Source organism: Vulpes vulpes, chromosome 13 (genome assembly GCF_048418805.1).
Source record: "Vulpes vulpes isolate BD-2025 chromosome 13, VulVul3, whole genome shotgun sequence".
NCBI lineage: Eukaryota > Metazoa > Chordata > Mammalia > Carnivora > Canidae > Vulpes > Vulpes vulpes.
In genome coordinates this window covers 95357846-95375203 of record NC_132792.1, presented here as the reverse complement: position 1 = coordinate 95375203, position 17358 = coordinate 95357846, and the positions used below count along the sequence as shown (strand labels likewise).

The following is a 17358-nucleotide window of genomic DNA, read 5'->3' as shown; positions in this document are numbered from 1 at the left end:
TATGGTTTAGATTTAAAACATCTAAATGGGGATCCCTGGGTGGCGCAGCGGTTTGGCGCCTGCCTTTGGCCCAGGGCGCGATCCTGGAGACCCGGGATCGAATCCCACGTCGGGCTCCCGGTGCATGGAGCCTGCTTCTCCCTCTGCCTGTGTCTCTGCCTCTCTCTCTCTCTCTGTGACTATCATAAATAAATAAAGATTTAAAAAAAAAAAATGTTAAAACATCTAAATGGAGTTATTTTGTGTTGGAAACATGGGGTGAAATGTAGGGGAGAGCTCAGGGCTTTGTGTGTCTGTTTGGACTTCTGGAGCAGTGGAGTTGGCATCAAGTGCATAAAGAAGTAGATGAGCTCGCTGAGGGAGTGAGAGAGTTTGGACAGAGCAGAGCAAAGGGCTGGGACTTCGCTTGGGAGATACTTTGATGCCAGAGATCAGTAATGTGCAGGAGAGAGAAGTGATAGCCAAGGGGACCCCCGGAATTTCTGTGTAGGGAAAGGAGTAAAGCAAAATGCCACCAAGAGGTCAGAGAGATCCAGATTGAGAAAAGACTAGAACAAGGACATCGCTAGCCTTGGAAGAAACAGTTTTAGGGTGGGAGGGGGTTGAAGATGGATCATAAATATCCAAGAATACACAAAATGCAGGAAGGAGATTGTGACTGGTGGTGGGCAGGGGGATGGCCAGATCTAGTGAAAATAACTTATTTTCTGGGGAAAGAAGGACTTTGGGCATGCTTGAAACTAGAAAAGACACCAACCATACACAGATTTGGAGATGCTGAAGAATGAGGGAAATTGGGAGAACAGGTTTCAGTGGGAGATGGAAGGGGCATGGGGGCTTAGCTTTAGAGAAAACAACCTTTTTTCCTGAGCCTCAGTAGAAGGGCAGAGATAGATGGGAATGAGGCTTTCCCAAGAGATGTGTGGTAGGGGACTGGGATTTCAGGGGACAAGGAAAGAGCACTCACTGTTTGGCTTTGATCAGATAGCTCAGAAACGTTTCGACTCAGGTGAGTTCTGGCAGTGTTGATGTGTCTGATATTTAAGACTAAATGCTGATGACATGATCATTGATTATCAACGCATACTTCCTAAAACATTTGCCAGATTTTGAACAGCCTTAATAGAATCCATTCAGAATAAAGTAGGAAACCACTCAGCAATATGACCTTCCATCTATATTACCAAAGTCTGCCTTCACTCCTGTGTAAATGCTACAGGTGGTTAATTGGAATGTATTTTGTGTTTGGACAGTCAAAATCCTTGCTTATTCAATGGGGTTTCATGTCCCATTGCTGCTTAGGAAGACACTTCTCCCATAGCCCGGGTAGAGGATGGGGAAACCTTCCTAGATGTGGTCCCATGTGAGTCTTCAAACCTGGAGTGTGTGGTGGGCACAGAAATGGAGCAGGCAAAAATCAAAGAAAACTATATTGCAAAATTACAGAATTCTAGAACTGGACCCAGTGTTTCAAGACAAACAGAGAATATATGAGATAATGTATGTGAAAATAGTAGCTGGGGAGTGACACTGTGCTACATATGCAAACACAGATCATTATTACGTAGGGTCCTCTAAACCTGGACCAAGTCTGAAGTTTGACCTAGTTTTGAGTCCCAGGTCTGCCACTTCCTAGCTGGGTGCTTCATTTTGTCATCTGTAAACAAATATAATAATAATGTCTACTGTACTGAGAGGATCAAATAATATTTAGACAGCCCTGAAGAGTGAGTGCCGACAGTTGGCAGGTCCTCCCTGGCACTGTCAACCACTAGTTTAATTCTTTCACCAAATTAACTGGTGACTTCCTGCATCTGAATTTATCATTTGTATTCCGTAGTTCTAGGTAAGTGAATTTAGCTGTGGGCAGCCTACTCTAGACTCTACTGGAAATTCAGCTTGCATGAGAACAAGGACTCTCACACATATTTAATCAGACATTGTCTAACAAAAGAAGCAATTGATGCACCATTCACAATGTTTTTAAACCTATATAAAGAGTCATTGATTCAGAACAGTTGCTAGGCCTGTGAAAATGTGTGTTTGTTGGTTTCCATGGAGACCACCCTGCTGGCTGTTCTGTGATCGGAGCCCTAATTATACACTGGGATTGCCAAGGAGCCTTCAAAGCTGTCTCTATAACAACACCTCCTTGTGTAGTAACACGACCGCCATCCTGAACTGTGTTTCCCATATAGGAGTTGCTCTTAGAAGAGAAGTTCTGCTGGTTAAGTTTCAGCCTCCAATTGATTTATCCTTATGAAGATCGCTAAAGTGGATAAGAATTTTTCTGAGTTTTGACTGCCTATCTCTCTGGGTTTTTTGCCAGATCTTGGAGCATGGCCTAATAATGTCTTTTCTTTTTTTCAATGACATGTTGACATTTCTCTTGACCAAGATATTGAACGAAGAAGGAATCTTGGCTATGTCAGTTTACTAGATAAAATTAAGCCTGTTTTACATATAGGATGAATTTGAAAAAGCAGTGTCAACAGATGCTGTTAAGGTTCAATGTTTGGAATTTTAAAATGTCTCCAAGACTATTGATAAAACTCTTGAGATTTCTGGTAGAATTTTTTTTTAAAGGAAGAAGTAGCAGCTTAGTGTCCTTTAAAGATTTTATTTATTTATTCATGAGAGACACACAGAGAGAGAGGCAGAGATGTAGGCAAAGGGAGAAGCAGGCTCCATGCGCGGATCCCGATGTGGGACTTGATCCCAGGACCTTTGAGCCAAAGGCAGATGCCCAACCACTGAGCCACCCAGGCATCCCCTTATTGCCCTTTAATATGGAATCCTACAAATTTTATGCCCTCTAAATAACATAATTGTTTACTCCACTTAAATTTTTTTAGGTGTATTTGTACAGAATTTTCAAGGCTTAATTTTGAATCATATCTTGAACTTTTGAGGAGGTGACAAGTAAACACATCTTTCAGGTTCAGAAATCAGACGTCTTAGGTTCAATGTCCGGCATGCACGTGTATGTGTGGCGCGTGCGTGTGTACCCACCCACCCTCACACACACAAAGGACAGACTATGGGAAAATCCTGAGAGCAGAGTTACAATGCCCATCACGTTTTGCTCTCAGTAGATTGTCTGTGCTTAACAGAGTGTTAGTTCTCTTCCTCCTTCTCCTTCCTCCTTTGTTCCTACTATTACTCCTTCCCCTACCCCAGTTTTATTGAGATATAATTGACATATAACATTGTATTCCCTTAAAGTGCACCACATAATGATTTCATATTTGTATATATTGTGAAATGATCACTGTAATAAGTTCAGTTAACATCCATCACCTCGCATAGTTACAGCAAAGTAGGGAACGCTTCATGACATTTGCATGTCATCCTTGTGCGGGGGCCACGCTAATGGTCTCAGTATCGTTCTAATTTTGGTATATACGCTGCCAAAGCGGGCACAATTACTTCCTTGTAACCTCATCATTCTTGTCCTCCTCACTGTTGGGTGTGGAGAGCTCATCCCTGTCTTCCCACACTTCCTGCATGGGGAGAGGGGATCAGGGAAGAGGAGCCTCCCCACCCACCCCTTCAGTTCACCATATGAATTTCTTCCCTCTTCTCAGCCTAAGACTCCACGCCTTCTTCCTGTAACCTTGGGAAGTTCATTCAAAGGGATCACTTTTCTCATAGCGCTTAGCATTCCTTATGTCTTCCTCCTCTGGTGGTTATTCAGCACCATAACGCATCAGGCATGGTCTGATGAAAATTAATTATTAAACTCAATGAAGCTGTGCTGTAGAGTGACTTTTATGTCGAAAGAGTGTACTTAAAAATCTAATGACGGTTATGACCTAATTAAATCCTTTTTCTTTTTCACAGCTTAAGCAGCTATGGCAATGTGAATAACTTTTCATGGAAAATTAAAACCTAGAGGCAGAGCCTGATTTCCTTTACAGTCTAGCTGGGCAACAAAAACAGCATGTGGATGTCTTTCCATGACATCACTGTTGAAGCGACAGGAGCTTGAAGTGGCAAGCTGGGGAGCTGCCTTGTTATTGTTGAGCTGTATGGAAACAGCAAAGACGTTAGTTATCTGGGAATTCTTCGTTTATGAATAAGGTTTTCCCAGAGGGCACATGGGAGGGGAAATACACTTGTGGATTAAAGAAAAAATTAAATTCCATTTCCTATTGTCAAAATAATTCACAGGGAAGGGAGTGATGCTAACGGATATTTTGCTATTTTGGATAAGTTTGTTATTTTCTTGTTTCCAATTATGCACTCCTAATTCTTTTCTGGGCTATTTCTAGTGCCAGTGACCATCACAGTGTTCTCTGCTGCAAAAATATGATAACAATGCTGGCTTTCACAACTTTTGGCCTGGATGAATATGCATCAGTTCATTTACTAAGGAAATGCCTCGAATTTCTATAAATTTCCTGGCTCCGGGGTTGATGTGTAATTTGAAATAACTAAAATTAAAGTGATTTTTACAACAGAAAGTCCAGTTAGTTGGGGACATTTACCAGGCATCTGTTGAAGGATGCACACTAACGTGGACCTAGTTCACTGTAGGACAGTATTGCGTAAATAAGAGTGCTGAGCGAGTGCCTAAATATGCCGATCTTGTTTTACACAGTTTTACAGGTTTGTGCCCTCATGTCAGACATAGAGAAAGGTGTTCTCTATGAAAAGGAATTCTGCATGTACCTCATCAAGTACCTCCCACAGCCCCCAGTAATGTTCTTGTAATGCACACATGCCTTTCTTTGAGTGTGCCATTTATTGTCTCCTTCTAAAGATCTCTCGGGGCACCTGGGTGGCTCAGGTTGTGATCCTGGGGTCCTGGGATGGAGTCCCACATCGGGCTCCCCAGAGGGAGCTTGCTTCTCCCTTTGCCTATGTCTCTGCCTCTCTCTGTGTGTCTCTCATGAGTAAATAAATAAAATCTTAAAAAAAAAAAAAAAGAAAAGAAAAATATCCTCTCTCCGTGTCACTAAAACTAAGTTTCCCAAGGTGTAATCGAGCCCAGGGTCATCAGCAAAGAGCTCTTCAGCCCCTGTACATGCCCAAACCAGAGGGCAGGCTGTGGGCAGAATTGAGTTGGCTGTGCCATGAAAGAAGAACTGCCATAATCAAAGCTAATAAAATGAAACAGTTCTTGGGAAATCCGAGGGAGCAGACATTTATTATGGGAAGGCTGAGTTTTGACGCATGATAGAAAGGAATGACATGTGGATGTGAAAGACTTAGTGGTGTTGTTTTTGTTTATAATTGTGTCTGACTATAAGGCCAGGCAGCTCAATACCAGCAGGTTGTTATATTCAGCAAGCTTATAGGAGTCCAAAATAGCCAGTCAAATATGCAGCAAGAAAAGTTTTTTTCAGTCACCAATGAATTACCTGGTACCATATAGACACAACTAGTATTAGACTGTGTGTGTTGATTTAATTTTAAGATTCTATTTATTTATTCATGAGAGACAGAGAGAGAGACAGAGACAGAGGCACAGGCAGAGGGAGAAGCAGGCTCCCTGTGGGGAGCCCGATGTGGGACTCCATCCCAGGACCCCGGGATCATGACCTGAGCTGAAGGCAGATGCTCAACCTGTGCAGCCCCCCAGTCACATCCGCCTCCAAGGAAAATTCTATCTTGTTTCTTTTCTGCCTCACCTCAGGCCATTCATTATCCCCTGGAGCTTTAGGTGTTTTCTGCACAATTTTCCAGGTGTGCACAATGTTTGGCCGAGATTGTGGCAGGTGATTAGTCAAGAGTTGATAAATAAAATACCCAGCACTTTCCCTCACCTCCATGTTGGGAGAAGAAAAATAAGGGCAAGCATCAGGCTAATTAGAAAAATCACAATAATCGGGTCACTCCTTCCCAGCCAGCCACCTGGGTGTCATCCTGTGAGCCCAAGGAAGGCAGGGCACATCTTACTCAAGGTTATATCCCTGACACCCACTGAAGTGCCCAGATCTCCATAAATATGCCAAAATAATGCATAAAGGGTCCATGTTTTCCCAGATGCAGAATTTGAACTGCAAAGAATTTGGTGACTGTGAAAGCACCTCTTGTATATTTTAGCGAAAATGGAATTCGGGGCCATTGTTTTTAAGCCTCTGATTTGTCTTTCGTACAGTGATTACCACCCCCACCCCACACCCCAAAAAAGAAGCAAGATTTTACTTTTTTTTCACAGTGGGTTAGGTTTATCTTCTTGGAATTAGAACACTTTGGTTTCAAGGATCCCATCACCTGTTAATGATCTCCGTACTGCCCTTTCTCCCCCAAAAGGATTTTCTCCAGGAAAACAAACGTTTTTCTTCAGATGAGCGTAAGAGATGTTCTCATGACATGGGGCCCTGCATTCTCACAGATCTTTACCTTACAAATCCAGCTGTAAGCATCATTGACACTGCTATCCCAAACTGCCAAATGTTTGTGACATTTGGCTGTGCTGTTCAGAACTCTTCCTTCTGTGAGCCTTAAACTGTTAGGATTTGGGAGCTCAGCACTTTGGGAGGGAGGGGTTTGGCAGTGATTCGGTGTCACCTTTCATTGGCGTATGCTTTGTCAGTTTTGTCTTTCACGGATGGCTAGAACTCTTGAGAAATTAGAAAAGGAGTTCACTCCAGAGCACTGGAGGGAGTGGGTGCCATCTCATACCCCCCCAGAGCTGAGCCCATAGCCCAAGATCAGTAGTAGATACCTCATTAAAGTATTCCCTGCCCTAGCATCAGAGTTGAGTAAGGCAGTGTGAACCACTTGGATCTCGTTACGTCCTAATGTATCTTCTGTGAAGTCAGTGATGGTTCTTCTTTTCTTCAACTTAGTCTCAGGCTGTTGACTGTTCACTCTACGAATTATGTAAAACCTACCTGGCTTTAGTACTCATGCTTCTTATGAGGTTTTCTTTTCCCTGGAGAATTTTTTTCACTGTGCTCTGTTGGAACATGTTATATTCAGCAAGTTTATTCAGCAGAGATTTATAGAGTGATGAGACAGTAGAGCCTAGTGACAGCCCAGCTCTTGGGAGACGGAAAGACCTGGATCAGAATTTCACTCTAGCCTTGTAACCTTGGAAAGATTACTTTGCCTCCGTATGTATCAGTTTTCTCATCTGTAAAATGGGAAACACCGTTATGACTTCATGGAAATGTTGCAGGAATTGTATGAAGTAATGTGTGTTGAGCATTTTACATTTGCTAGTGTGTTATTACTTAAAAAGAATGAGCCTTTTCTTCGCAGATGGAGAAATGTTTGAAGTGCTGTTTGCATGTGGGGTTCAGCTACAATTTGAGAGCTGCTGATCTGGGTTGATAGCCTTTATTTCTGCTTGGTTCTATTTTGCCATTCTAGTATTGAGAGAAATTTAAAATGTCCAGATCCAAGTGACACCATAGGTTACAAAGTGCTTTTTTCAATTTTTCAAGTAACCCAGAGAACCTAGTTAATCATTTTGGAAGTTCTACACAGGTGTTTATTAAAAAATTGAAGAAGAGAAAAAGAAGTATCAGCCCTAAAGATTGTTGGATAGGGTCTTCTGTAGGGAAATTGAGGCTTTTGGCCTGTACTAGGTTAGGTGTAAGAGAATGGGGAATTGAGACAGAAGTGGTATCAAATATGATTTGGAACCACACACCCCTCAGATTGGCTAAAGTTATAGAAACTGACAATACCAAGTTTTGGTGAGGATGCAGAATAACATTTCTAGCTTAGAAAAATACTACAGCTAGGGGTGCCTGGGTGGCTCAGTTGGTTAAATATCTGCCTTCAGCTCAGGTCATGATCCCAGAGTCCTAGGATGGACCCTGCATCGGGCTCCCTGCTCAGCAAGGAGTCTGCTTCTCCCTCTCCCTCTGCCTCTTCCTCCTGCTTGTGCTCTCTCTCTGTCAAATAAATAAATAAAATCTTAAAAATAAAATTTAAAAAACTAATAAATTTGGAAAACACTACAGCTAAACAAGGTCTATGTAACGATGGAGGAGGCCCACCCCTGGCATATACCTGAGAGAAATGAAGGCATAGATGCACATGTGCACTTCATTGCTCTTATCTACTTTTAATCAACATATTTTGTCTGTAACCACTGTATTTTTAAGCTTCTTGAAAATTCTTACTGGAACAAGTCAGGGAATAAATAAAATCCCTCATCCCCTTAAAAAAAATGTTTTAAGTGAAAGACTAAAATTGAATTCCTGAGAAATACTTTATAGCTGATTTCTTTGTTTCTTATAGAGGGGAAAACTTAAATCCAGAGAGGGGAACTGGCCTGAGGCCCCCTCAGTGAGTCTATGACACCCAGGACTACCTGACTGCTGGCCTTACAAATCCAGCTGTAAGTATCAGACACAGGCACAGGCGCAAAAAGGGATGCCCACAAGATTGGCATGGTCTCTTCTGAGGTCCAGTCCAAGGTCACCCCTGGCATGCTGATCAAACCACGTGCCCTGTCATCCTAGAACCAGCTGCCCATCATCCTTTAGGAATAGGATTCTCCATGGGATTTTTTTCAGTACCTTGCTAGGAAAAAGGGGTTCCCAGCTATTGTTTCTCTCTCTGTCTCTGTCTCTGTTTCTCTCTCTCTCTCTCTCTCTCTCTCTCGGTTTTCTTTCAGCTTTAAGGGTGACCACTACTCACCTGCCTTCAGCCCAGGGTGTGATCCTGGGATCCGGGATCGAGTCCCACATCGGGCTCCCCGTGGGGAGCCTGCTTCTCCCTCTGCCTGTGTCTCTGCCTTGTCTCTCTCTCAATCTGTGTCTCTCATGAATAAATAAATAAATCCTTAAAAAAAAAGGGGGGGTGGCCAATACTCACCTCACACTTTGTGCTCTGGTCAATACCCAGTGGCTTGGAGTTTGCTGACTTGTTGGTACTGTTCCTTCTATGTCGAAAGCCCTTCCCCAACTTCCTCTCTGGGTAATTCTTATTTGTCCAAGATGAACACGGGCATCATCTCGAAGTTCCATTGAAACGACTCTCGTGGTGGACTCTAGAAGCAGCTGGCCTACACAGGGCTCCGTGAGGGCAGGTTCTGGCCTGTTGCTCTCTCCTCCCTGGTGCCTAGGGAGGTGTGCAGTGCATGTCATTCAGCCTCTGCTTCATTCCAGCAATAACTCAAAGCCCTTTTCATTTTTCACTTCTGATTTGGTGAGAGCTGCTTCTGAAACAGTTAGTCATTGTTTTTTTAACTTTCACTTTTTTAAACTCTCCAAAAGAGCAAGGAATAATGTCTCAGCTTGGGCTGCCATTACAAAATACCACTGACTGGGCGGCTGGAGGAACAGATATTTATTCTTCACAGTTCTGGAGGCTGCAAGTCTGTGATGAAGGTGCTGGCAGGGTTGGTGTCTGGAGGGAGTGCTCTCCTTGGGTTGCAGATGGCCACCTTCAAGCTGTGTCTTTACACAGCAGAGAGAGAGGGAGAGAGAAAGAGGGAGAGAGAGGGCAAGCTCTGTGGTCTCTTCTTACAAGGTCACTAAGCCTATCATGAGGACCCCCCCACTCCACCCTGTCATGACCCCATCCAACCCCAGTTCCCTTCCAAAGGCCCCAGCTCCATATACGATCACATTGGACATTAGGCTTCAACATATGAACAGGGGAGGCGGACATAGTTCAGTCCATAGCAGAAGAGCTCACTGACATTTTTTCAGTGTGTGCCAAGCTTACAGCAAGAGCTGAAAGCCTTCGTGGTTTGTGTAAATCCCTCAAGCGGAATTGAGCTGTTGGGATGACTCTTGCGCAAGCTTTGTGCATACCTCAGGAGTTCTCACTCTCAGGTCTTGCAAAACTGAGTGTGACCAGACCTGGAACCAGGACACAGCCCGTGACATCATGGCCTCACTTCTCCCAACTGATACTTCTCCAGGAATTGTTGGGCTTAAGGAAGGAGGCAGGTTTAAAGCTGCAAAGAGTTTTTACCAAATGGGCACTATGTTTCTTTAAACACTGCAAGGAGGTCTTGATGTATATCTTCTGGCAAATCTGTTCTTTCCCTCCATTATTACTAAGGATAACAATAGTATGAATTGAACTTATATCAAAAGGAGATGAAAACATCCTCAGGCCTTGGAGTAAATATAATTATGGTGCCTTTCTTTAAAGCTCCTTTGAGCTTAAATTTATTTCATTTCTAAAAATAAACTGCAGAGATTAGATCAATCCTTTGAGTGAATCCAAACAACTCAGAAAATTAAACACCTTAGCCACATCCCTTCCTTTCCAGAAGCACAGAGCACTGTTTAGCTTGGGAGACATAGAACTTCTCAATCAGCAGGACAAAATTTTAAAAATAACTTTGGCAGAAAGCAGTCATTTTAAAAGTAAGTCTGTCAGTAGACGAGTACATTTACTGAATAAAATGAAACTGAGAATGTTGAGAAAAAAGTACCAGGATGAAGAATCTATTGACTCCACACCAAGCTGTCTCTGAATTGAGTCTGAGACAAAGTTAGGGTAGTCTCAGATTCTCCATTCATCTTCAACAATCGGATATTCTAAGGATGACAGCATTATTTTGCTCTTTATACTGCTTGGCAAAGAAGCAGTACTTGGCATATTTACAGCCTCTTTACTTAAAAAATAAGTATATGATAGGAAATCAGATAAACCAGGTATTTTAGGATGAGCTGAAGTGGAATGCCCATGAAGAGAAAAGGATAAACAAAACCCTCCAAAGGTGCCAGGAAACACATCGGTGCACATATTAACCTGGCCACTTGAGAAATGTGAATACTGAAGAGAAAAGTCTGACACCCAGCCTGGGGAAGAGCTAGTACCTTGTAAAACTGTGCCAGGAAGTTGCAAGTCCAAGAGAAAAAAATGTCCAAAGGGCCACAGATATTTGAAGTTATAACCAAAGGACTAGTATTGGATGGTATGACAAGACACATGGGTCTTTTCAGTACATAGTGTGTGTTGGAAAGTTCAAAGTTTTGATACTTAAACTCTGCTGCCCACTCTTCCCTTTTTGGGATGTAGACTAAGAGAATACATACACAAGGAATAGTGGGCAAGTGGGGAAATAAAGTTGAGCTGAAAATGTTAAGCTCAATGAAATGTTGAAAATGTTTAGAGACTTAAGGCTTTCTGCTCCTTATAGGAGGCATGGTTTCCACCCCATCTTCCATTCCCACCGCCAACAAGTGGAGACAGACTCCAGGGAATTTTATGCATGGATTCAAGTGACGAGAGATACCATGTAGAGTCTGGGGTTTGTGTGTAAAGCACTAGAATCCCACTAACCAGTGTAATGAGACTCAGTAAACATATAGCAAGATGAGTAGGTCTTCCCATCAGAGTGAACTTGGATGAGAATAAAAAGCCAGGAGGCAGAAGAGTTTCCTCCCCCCATGGGCAGAGAGAATCATGAGGAAGAACCTTAATGTTCTCTCACCACCAGCTGCCTAATTAATCCTCATCAATTGCATCATACCTGAAACTATCTGAAGAGAAAGTGATTGTGCCTTTGAGCAAGTCCTGTTGCCCCAGGCTGATTGTGTGTGTGTGTGTGTGTGTGTGTGTGTGTGTGTATATATATATGATATATCATATATATATATGATCCAAGTATATGTATATATGCATATACACATATATATGATCCTAGGCTATGATAAAAGAACAAAGGTAATTAAAATTATAATGAATGAGTTAATAAGATTGTCACTAATCAGGAAAATGTTCAGAACAAGTCAGATAAAGCCTCCCCACCTTGCCTTACCATGACATCCAAAGAGGCTCTAGGGAAATAGTGGTTAGCCAAGCTTAGTTTGAAAACCAGTAGCTTACCATTTCTCTGGGTCTCAGTTTTCTTACCTATATAATAAATGGAAACCTTTTACTTCAGAGTAGAATGTTGTACATTGTGACAGGCCAGCATTCAACTGAAACAACTAGGGGGGAAAGCAAATGAATTGCAAAAATCATGTTTTTTAAGGAAATCAGAGGGGTGCCTGGGACGCTCAGGTGGTTAAGCATCTGACTCTTGATCTCAGTTCGGGTCTTGATCTCAGGGTCGTGAGTTCAAGCCCTGTGTTGGGTTCCACACCAGGCATACAGCCTACTTAAAAAAGAAAAGGAAATCAGAGACCAATGAAAGCAATGAGAGCCCCAGTAAATAAATTTTCAGAGAAGGAAGGACTCTTCCTAGGTATACTGAGAAGCACAAGCTCTTTTCTTCAAGGTAGTTGGGGAGGGGGAGGATACTTGCTGATTCTGGGTGGGGAATAAGGATCTGACTTGGCCCAAGAAGAGGACATATTCTATGGGAAAGGGAAACTAGCAGAGCATTTGCAGTCATGGAATTGGTGTGATAGATTGGAAACTAGAGGACCCCCAAAGGCAAGTCCAGTATTCCCATGAGCCATTTGCTGAGTTCTGGATCAGCTCAGGAGGCTGCAGGCTGGCCCAGAAAGGCAAAGTGAAAACTCATGGTATTGGGGTGCTTATGAGACAAAATTCTGCTAGAAGTAGGAGCCCATAGCAAATAATACGGTAAGTCTTCCCCTAAAGACAGTTGCTGGGTTTTGAACCTATGTGGGATGGGAAGCTCAAATGCTAAGGCCAGAATTTCTGAAAGGCAGTACTTTCAGGGACCAGGAGATAGAGATCCACCAAGCTCTTTTTTTTTTTTTTTTTTTTTTTTTTTGGTTCCACCAAGCTCTTAAACGCAAATCTTAGTGGGCCATCCCTGAAGGACTATATAAAGTAGAGCCTTAGTAGAGTTTCAGCCCACCTCATTGGATTGAGCCCTCATCCTAGAAAAGAGGACACCACTTCCTGGTGGAAGCAGTCATCTGGAGCCTCTACAGTTCCTTTACACACTGTCCAAGACACAAAGTTATAGACAAGTGAGGAGGCGGGAAACCTGTCTAATAATCAAGTGGGAAAAAAACCATAGGAAGGGAGCTACAAATAATCCAGATGTTGGAGCGAACAGTAACTTCAAGATGACTGTGGATACTATGTTAAAGAAAAGAAAACATGAAAAAAAAGAAAGAAAAGAAAACATGAATAAAATGATTGGAGGATTTCAACACAAAATTGAAATCGGTGAAAAGAAAGTTTTTATTGGACTGAAAAAAATGTGTGAAATTATTAACATACTGGATGGGTCTAAGAGCAGTTACAGCCTGCCTTTCCTTGGAGATGTGGCAGTGCCAAGCAGTCCTGTACCAGCTGGACAGAGTAGTTCTTGAGCCAGCGCTGGAGTTGAAGAGTGTAATGCAGAACTCCACGTTTGAATATGAAAACAAGTCACCTGGCTCTCTGTTCAAATGTACATGTTGTTCAGTAGGTCTGGGGTGAGGCCTAATATTCTGCATTTCCTGCAGACTCCCAGGTGGTGTTGGTGGCAAGGGCATGCAAGACATCTGTTCTTCTGTGTGCCCAGCACTTTCCCTCTGTCCACCCCACCCCCACCCCCACCCCGGCCATGGTCAGTTGGTCCAGGAGACAATCAGAATCTTTCCTGGTATTTTTGGTCTTGGAACCTGAGTGAGCTAGTTGCAAATCCTCCCCCGCAGAGCTCTTTCTAGACTCTTGGAGGTAACTGGGCAAAGAAGCAGAGATGAGGAACAGAGAGTGTCTCCAGTCTGGGTTCCAACTGCCCCTAATATATGAAAAGGGATTTAAAAATAAACAAGAGTGTCTCCCAAATTATCATATGATCTCACTCATATGTGGAATTTAAGAAACAGAACAGAGGATCATAGGGGAAGAGAGGAAAAAATAAAACAAGACAAAATCAGAGAGGGAGACAAACCATAAGAGACTCTTAATCATAGGAAACAGAGTGTTCCTGGAGGGGATGGATAGGGTGGCATGGACATTAAGGAGGGGGCAGGGTGGGCAGCCCAGGTGGCTCAGCAGTTTAGTGCCCTCTTCAGCCCAGGGCGTGATCCTGGAGACCCGGGATCGAGTCCCATGTTGGGCTCCCTGCATGGAGCCTGCTTCTCCCTCTGCCTGTGTCTCTGCCTCTGTGTGTGTGTGTGTGTGTGTGTGTGTGTGTGTGTGTGTCTCATAAATAAATAAATAAAATCTTTAAAAAAAAAAAAAGGGCACAGGATGTAAGGAACACTGGGTATTCTATAAAACTGATGAACTGACTGACCTCTACCTCTGAAACTAATAATATACTATATATCAATTAATTGAATTTAAATACAAAAAATATAAAAAATAAAAATAAACAAGATTATGACTTATCAGCTTGGATAACTACTGAGTTCTGGAAAAATGTATCAGCCACTTACCATATATAGGTCTCTGTTGGTAGATCCTCAACATACAAAGATGAACGGTGCCCGCCTGGTTGGGGAGACCACACATTTCCATAGTTTGGTGTGTGCAGTGCCAAGGGATATGGAAGCGACTGGAAGAGGTGCCTGATCCACTCAGATGTGTGGAAGGAGTGAAGGGCAGGTTCAAAAAAGTTTTTAGGGGCGCCTGGGTGGCTCAGTCGGTTAAGCATCCAGCTCCTGACTCTGACTCAAGTCATGATCTCAGGGTCCTGGGATCGAGCCCTGTTTCAGCTCCGCACTCAGTGGAGAGTCTACTTGAGGATTCTCTCTCTCCCCCTCTCCCTGTACCCTTCCCCACTCACGCTCGTGTGAATGCTCACCCCCCATCTAAAATAAATAAATCTTAATTAAAAGCTGTAAAAGATTTCTAGAGATGGATTTTCAAAAAGTGAGCAGGAATTGTCTGTGGAGGCCTGTGAAACTGTTCCAGGCAGAGGGACTTTGTTGAGCAAACATGACGGTCTAAAACCGTGTTTGGAACACTACAAGTAGCTTAAGCAGGAGGTTCGGGCCTTTTCTATGTGCTGCGATCCATCCCTTTCTTCTTAAGTCGTATGTATTTAAGCAACAACAGCAAAGCAATAACAAACACCAAGCCTGACTCTGATCCCCCCCTCACCCCAAATGCATGACTGTCTGGCAGGTTCCCACCAACAACCATTCCCCTTTCTTCTTCCCTTAGACAAACAGAAAATTTGTCTTAGGATCGAAATGAATGTTTAAAAAACAAGCCTGATGTGCTTTAAATACCAAAATCTGCTTCAATAACACAGAGGTTGTGACATCCGTGGACAAAGCCAGGAAGTTCAAAGCCCCGCTGCCCGACACAATGTATTGAGCTCTGCTGTTGTTGGCATCTCTCAGCCCGCGGCTGGTCCTGGTGTTTGTTGTTCAGATCTGAGTGTGCGACGGAGACATTCCTCAGACCACAGGACTCTTTCTTCTATGGGGAAAAATGTGTGTTTTTAAACGTGCTTTCTGAAAGCAGGAACAACAATTGCTAGGAATGGTTGCTACTGAAGTCTCTTGAATGGCAAGTGCCAAGAGTAATTTGAAGTCTAGAGCAGATTTTAGCTGTTTTAAAGGGTTAAAAAAAAGTTTACACGTTTACTGACATCTGTACCCTGAACTTTTTCATCATCTAAAGCTGAAACCCTGTCCCCGTTAACACTAACTCCCCACTCCCAGCCTCCCCCCCCCCCCTCCAGCCCAGGGTCTGGTCACCTCCATTCTACTTTCTGTCTCTATAACTGTGACTACTCTAGGTACCTCATGTAAGTGGAACGCTACAATATTTGTCCTTCTGTATCTGGCTTATTTCGCCTAGTATAATGTCTTTAGAGTTCTTGTGTCCAAATTGCCTTCCTTTCAAAGGCTAAATAATTATGCACCACATTTTGCCTGTGCGTTCATCCATTGATGGATACTTGGGTTGCTTCCAAATTTGGGCTATTGTGAATAATACTGCTATGAACATGGTTTGCAAATATCTGTTGGGAGTCCCTGCTTTTAGTGGACTCTTTTTTTTTTTTTTTTCCAAGAAAACTGTATGGAGGGGTGCCTGGCTGGCTCAGTCAGTAGAGCATATGACTCTTGATCTCAGGGTTGTAAGTGCAAGCCCCACATTAGGCATAGAGATTACTTAAAAAATAAAATCTTAAAAAAAAAGAAAGCCGTATGGAGGTGATGTGGGTGGGCCCTTTCTTGTTTTTGGCTGTGAGAGAAGGCTGACCTGGGAGGCAGGGCGTTGGTTCTACTCCTCACTGCTCTGAGGTCCCAGGCCCCTGGAGCCTCTATCTCTTGGCCACAGGTCCCCCACCCCTGATCTTGGGGAGTCTCTTCCACCTATCAGGTCCTTCCCCTAGGTAACCACGTGTAGGACACTCTGCACTCAGACATGCACCCTTAGCTACTTCTGGCTTTTGTTTGTTCCTTGGTGGAACTGGAAGTGGAATGGACCCTTGGCATGAGCAGGTGTATCATTCCCGCTTTGGAGGATTCTTGAGCAGCCTTGATGGCCCATGGCATATAGAAATCTTTCACTTTGCTGAAGCATGAATTTGAACCTCACACATGGTGAGGTTGGTGTGTGGGTGCAAGTCACTTAGTGGGCAAGTTGGCCTGGCTGACTGCCCAGTGTCTGCCTCTCGGTGAGGCGTTGCTGGCTGCTACTAATCCCATCTTCGGCAATGACTTTTGTGAAGAGGCAGAGCTTTGGTGAGTGAGTGAGTGTGTGTGTGTGTGTGTGTGTGTGTGAGAGAGAGAGAGAGAGAGAGAGAGAGACGGAGGGAGGGAGGGAGGGAGGGAGGGAGGGAGGGAGGGAGGGAGGGAGAAAATGCCTCTAATGCTGACTGCTTGAGCTGGCAATGGAAGCAAAAAAAAAGTAGAGAAGCCAATGATAGAAGCCTAATGGTTCCTACTGAATAGATCACAAAGTGGTCCGTTGAACTTCACAGTAGCTCTGTAGTGTAGACAACTTCACTATACATTCAATATAGCAGTAAGACACACCTATTTGTGAAATTTTAGTGAGTGTCTCAGCCAGCAGAAAATGTGCTCATTGAGAGATAAAACTTTAGAAAAGTTTGAAAAAGTGCCTCAGGAGAAAAGCAAGAGACTGTACAAACATTTCCAGGAAGCAGCACATGGCAAAGGCACCAGTGTGGCTCCTAAACCAATCTTACTTTCAAGTAAGGGCTGGTTTGGAAGTTTTAAGATGTGTTTTTCTTGGCAAAAGGTGCAGTTAATAGGAATAAGCAGGCCAGTTGTCTATCTCATGGCAGACAGGATTAGTCCTGAGCTAAAGAAGTGCACAGAGGAAGGGAGGCACGCGTCCCAGGCTGTGAGGACTCCAGAGTGTGGAGGGTGGCGGCCTCACACGCTAGATGGAAGCTGTGGAGAGATTCAATCAGAATAAGGAATGAGTCCATCAGAGAAGGCCTTGAAAAGCTGGTATAAAGGGGCAAAGGGCCTAAAAACAATGGTGAAGAATGAGGAAAGGCCAGTTGAACCCTTCATCAATTTAGTGAGGTGTTCCGTTGCGCCAAGCTGCCAACATCACGGCCATCCATCAGAACCAAGCCTA

General features: G+C 43.5%; 1 protein-coding gene and 1 non-coding gene across 17 annotated transcripts in view; one reads left to right on the top strand and one right to left on the bottom strand.

Annotated features, from left to right (window-relative positions):
• TMEM241 (transmembrane protein 241) overlaps window positions 1–17358 on the top strand; it is a 123565-nt gene that overhangs the window by 93104 nt on the left and 13103 nt on the right. For 3 of the 16 annotated variants that reach the window (XR_003236183.2, XR_011996751.1, XM_026006533.2), the window contains exon 14: window positions 8206–8305. The exons of the other annotated variants lie outside the window; for them this stretch is intronic. Coding sequence is in view for 1 of the 3 variants with exons in the window: in XM_026006533.2 (XP_025862318.2) it covers window positions 8206–8265 (60 nt within the window). In the remaining 2 variants the exon portion in view is untranslated. The remainder of the gene's footprint in view (window positions 1–8205; window positions 8306–17358) is intronic. 16 annotated transcript variants of the gene reach the window in all.
• On the bottom strand, window positions 3316–3419 carry LOC112925783 (U6 spliceosomal RNA). The gene has a single exon (XR_003236203.1). It is a non-coding gene; the product is annotated as a U6 spliceosomal RNA (small nuclear RNA).